Here is a 5069-nt window from a genome sequence, read left to right on the forward strand (position 1 = left end):
TAATTAATTTTACTCTGTGAATAAAGTAAAAATCAGCAAGTAAAATATCTTAATTTATTTAACAGCTGAACCAGCAATAAAAGGAATGTTGTACATGATTGATCACAAATCAAACTTTATTATGCCAAATCAAATGCATAAGTATATTCTGTACAACTCAAATCAAATCAAGCCATTTAAAACGCACTCAAATGTAAAACCGAAGTAGGGTAAATGACAAAAAGACGAGAGTTGTTGGCTTGATTAGCCTATATGATGCATATTCTAACGATAAATTTGGATCTGGATTTCTTATGTAATTAATAAATGTCTGGGCACAATAAATATGTATATATATTAGCTCGAAACTGAAATTAAATTACGTTACAGAAAGCTGTATTTTTTTAATCAGGAGCACTATATTTGAGTGCAACTTAAGACGAAACTCATGAACAGGAAACTCATGAATATTCATGTTAGCCCCGCCCAGTGTCACAGAAAATCTCAGACACCGAATATTTCAGAACACCGGCTACCTTGTTGGGATCGATCGCTGATTGGCCACGACGGAGGTTCTCTGTTCTTTTTTCTTATCCAATGGAATGTTGACATTAAATATCTCAATTTTAGACGTGCCCCTGTCCAAAGAAAGCGCTGTTTTTCTGCTATGCCATAAACTCCAAAAGTTTAGAAACGGCCTAGAAAACTGGGGTTTTGGACAATATTGGCATGAATGCTTTTTAATTTGTGATAATTTAGCACTGATAAGGGACAACACAAACTACGAAAAAATATTTTATTATATAAACAGTTTATACATATGTAACCGGGGCAGGAATAGCCTGATATTTGATTAATTCCCTTGGTGATTTGCTCTTATGTTTGCTGTGACTCAGCCACGCGCTGTCCCCTTTAAGAGTGTGTGCATGCGCAGATGAGAGAGAGCGCGTCAGACTGAAAGAGAGCGCAGTTTGAGACAGAGTCACACAGAGGGAGAAATAGTCGTTTAAACTGTTAAAGAGAGAACATTTCCAGTTTGATATTGACTTGTGAATCTGTGGTGATAACAGTCGTGTGATATTGTCGAGTGTATGGTTGATTTCGCTGCTCATACGACTCGAGTGTGGTGTTCCTGCACGTGAGAGATCTTCCGTGGGGAAAGGAAATTCAGAGACGTTGGGGAAGATTGAGCGTGAGTTAATCTGTAATGTTATAAAAAGTTGTTGAGAGGTTAAATAACACTGTTTATTTCGTATATTAATGTAACATTGAGTAATTACTGTTCTTTATGTCGTGTTAGAGGGGAGAACAGTCACACGTGATATTGCACGTGCACCAGCTGCGTGAGCTTTTTCTGTGTGCTTCAAAGTCTCAATAAGAGTGAGTTTTGATCATTTTATTCTCCTAAAGTGTTTAATGTATAAGTTGTAAAGAATATTTGTACCTTTAAGTGTATACTATTTCTCTTGAATGTATAGTTACTGTCTGATTTGAACAGAAGGGGTCAAACTGTGAATTGTAATGTATTCAATGTGGTGAAATGTGCAGATTTCTCATGTATGCTGTTTTATTTCTTTCATTAGGCACATACAGGCCACTACCGTTGTTTTTGGCACTCATTTTATTTGTTTCTGAGATTAGCAGTGTGAAAATCACCTTTTATTTGGTTTGTTTTGTAAGACTCTTATTACTTTGTTTTCTGCACTCATTGGAGTCAGTTTGATAGTTTGTTTTGCTATGCCAATTTCACTTATTAATTTGAATGTTTTTCTAAAACTGCTGTTGCTCCTGAACAGAAATATACATTAACGCTGCGTCTCATTTGAGGCTCAGTCAGGAATAAAAGAACCCGTTTTCTTTAGATGTTATGGCTGTGTCTTATTTCCTGACATAACGTTTAAACGGCCACATCTAATTTGGTACCAGGAGTGGGGTTTCCGTTTTTTTTGGGGATTGGTTTATTTTTGTGATAAGAGTGCTAAAATAGTGGGGTGCAAACAACGGTAGTGGTCAAGAGCAGCTGAGTGCTATAAGGACCTGCAGAATATTGTGTGCCATCCTGAAAGGAGCTGCAGGAGGACCAAGGGCCAGCAAACCAGGACTGCTGCGTCGGAGGAGATTGTGAAGGACGGTGCTTGTTGAACTGACTTTCTGCAACTGCGAGTCATGGACGCTGAGGGCATGGACGATGCAACCTCCCAGGGTGAGGACATTCAGGGTGCAGGTGCTGCAGCTCCGGAAATGGACATTGAGGGAGGTAACCCCATCTCGCAGCTACAGTCACAGATCCTGGAGTTGGGACGTAGACATGATCAAGTAATGTCGACGCTTTCTAACATGACTAATGTACCTACTAGATCTTATGTGTATATCCCAAGAGAAAGACAAATTGTACCTTTCAGTGGGGATCCGGGTAAAGATTGCCAAAATGTGGATGAGTTCATTGAGGAACTTGAGAGAGTAATCAGAGTGAGGGGTTTAAATACAGAAGATCAGGTGGATTTTATCCTCTCCCACTTAAGGGGGTCCGCTCTAGATGAAGTCAGGTTGTGTATGGGAGGGGAGGATAAGTTACCTCAAGACATGTTCTCCTACTTGAGGGCAGCTTTCAGGGAAAAGCGAAGCACTCCCCAGTTGTTACATGCATTTTATGCGCGGAAACAATTGGATGGTGAAGATTTCCGTGATTATTCACACGCCCTGTCCTTGCTGCTCAATGCTGCACTCCAGCTGTCACCCCATATTGTTCCGAACATGCAGCTGGCATTGCGAGATCAGTTTATAGAGGGGGTGAGGGATTCAATTCTGACCTGCGTAAGCTGGTTAGAGAGCGACCTCACGCTACATTATTTGAAGTCCGTGAGGAGGCCCTTATGTGGTGTTTGGAAGAGAAACCCCGTGCAGCTAATCTTGCTAGGAACCGAAATCTAGTGGGTGTGGGGGAAAATGTAGAGCATGCGAGAATGTCTGCGACCGTACCAAGTGACTTGAGTGTAGCCCTGCAGGAAGTAATTAAGGTAATTACACAACAAGGGAAAGCAATCGGGGAACTTACCAATGCTGTCCGTGACCTCACGATCCAGAGGTCTGACCCAAGTGGTGAGAAACCTAATAAGGCCAGGTTTAAGCCAAAATATACCCGTGATGGCCAACCCATTTGTTTGAGATGCGAGGGTGTGGGACACATAGCCCGGCAATGCACTGTGCCACGCTTCCGTGAAAACCCTGTGCCAGCTACGCCAGAGTCTCAGAGTCTTCAGGGAAACTGTGCGCCTCCATTGCGAAGAGCCGAGCAATGAGAGGTGGCACTGATGGCTCAAACAGTGGCACCCTTACCAAAGAGCGATTCCTGGAGCGTGCAGTGGGCAAGTGCCCAGAAGTCGAAATTCACATTGGGGGGGTAGCTGTCAGGTGCCTATTGGACACTGGAAGCAATGTGAGTACTTTGACAGAGAGTTTTTTTAAAGAGCATCTTCATGGAGAAGATAAAGACATGCATTGTACGACCAAGTGGTTGAAGATCACCGCTGCCAATAGGTTGCCTCTTCCCTACCTGGGGTATGTCGAACTTGATATCCAGGTAATGGGTTTGACTATACCTGGGTGTGGGTTCCTGGTGATTCGCGACCAAGAGGAAGGGGCAGCCGACTCAGCGCCCCCAGGCATACTTGGCATGAACATAGCACAGCGCTGTAAACAGTTGATTCTGGCCGAGTTTGAAAATGCTTTGGAAGGGACGTTGGATGCTGACTGGAGAGCCGCCTTTAACAAGGTGCAAGAGGCTATCCCAGTGGAGGCGACCTCTATGGTTCGGACAATAGGCACACATAAGCTGTATGTACCTGCAGGCTCAGTTGCTACAATTCAGGCTAAAACACATAAGGAACTGATTGGAAATAGGGGCTTAGGATTGTTTGAACCAGGTAATACATCATTGCCAGGTGGTCTGGTCCTGGTTCCTACCCTGGTGTCACCTGGTAGTCGAGTGTTCCCAGTGCAGGTAGTAAACTTGTCAGCAGAGGATGTGTGGTTGCCGCCTAAGTTGAAACTCGGGATACTTACCCAGGGTCGTCGCTTTGAGGGTAGCTCCTGCGAGGTTACATTCCATCGTATCTCCGCGGATCACGAAGAAGTTACTGTCCACCAGAGATCAATGACAGGGGTTGGGAGTGACCTGCAGTGTCCATTGGAGAAGGTGCGAATAGGTGGTACCCCTACACAACAGGCAGAGCTGAAGGCACTCCTGATGAAGTACTTGGATGTGTTCGCCACCTGTGACGAAGACCTTGGTTATGCTGACGTGGTAAAACATGAGATTCCCCTGAAAGATGACCTCCCTGTCTCACAGCCATACCGACGAATACCCCCGAACCAATTTGAGGAGGTAAAGGACCATATCTCCGGATTACTCAAGAAGGGTGTCATCCGAGAAAGCTCCAGTTCGTACGCTTCTCCGGTGGTGTTAGTTCGTAAGTCTGATGGGAGTCTCCGATTATGCGTGGATTACAGGAAGCTGAACTCTAAAACTAGACGTGACGCATTCCCATTGCCACGAATTGATGAGAGTCTGGATGCTTTGAGCAAGGCCAAGGTATTCTCATCTATTGATCTTGCGAGTGGCTATCATCAGGTGGCAGTTCATGAGAAGGACCAGAACAAAACAGCCTTCATTACACCATTTGGGCTGTATGAGTACCAGCGGATGCCGTTTGGACTCTGTAATGCGCCTCATGCAAAGCATAATGAGTGATCTGGTCTTTCAAATGGTCCTTGTATACTTGGATGATTTGCTTATCTATTCAAGTACATTTGAGGGACATTTAGTGAGGCTCGAGACTGTGCTAAAAAGGTTAAGGGAGGCTGGTCTAAAGGTAAAGGTGGAAAAGTGCCATTTTCTGCAGTCCGAGGTAAAGTTCCTGGGGCATGTGGTATCAGCGCAGGGGGTGTCTACAGACCCAGACAAAGTGAGTGCAGTGAAGCAATGGCCGATCCCTAACACTCTAAAGGAGCTGCGATCCTTTTTAGGGTTTTGCAGTTACTATCGAAGATTCATTGAGGGTTTCTCTAGAGTGGCGGGTCCGCTTCATGAT

The 5069-nt window shown here is 44.3% G+C and overlaps 1 protein-coding gene across 2 annotated transcripts; it reads left to right on the top strand.

Moving 5' to 3' along the window:
• Positions 1 to 815: 815 nt before the first annotated feature.
• On the top strand, positions 816 to 4864 carry LOC141341085 (uncharacterized). 2 transcript variants are annotated; one of them, XM_073846231.1, is made up of 3 exons: positions 816 to 1171; positions 1280 to 1359; positions 1563 to 4864. In XM_073846231.1, the coding sequence occupies exon 3, from the start codon at positions 3275 to 3277 to the stop codon at positions 4727 to 4729; it is 1455 nt and encodes a 484-aa protein (XP_073702332.1). In that variant the 5' UTR covers positions 816 to 1171; positions 1280 to 1359; positions 1563 to 3274; the 3' UTR covers positions 4730 to 4864. The 2 variants fall into 2 exon arrangements, with proteins under 2 accessions (XP_073702332.1, XP_073702331.1); XM_073846230.1 differs by having other exon boundaries at positions 816 to 1359.
• The last annotated feature ends 205 nt before the right edge of the window (positions 4865 to 5069 follow it).

This window comes from Garra rufa, chromosome 8 (genome assembly GCF_049309525.1).
Source record: "Garra rufa chromosome 8, GarRuf1.0, whole genome shotgun sequence".
NCBI lineage: Eukaryota > Metazoa > Chordata > Actinopteri > Cypriniformes > Cyprinidae > Garra > Garra rufa.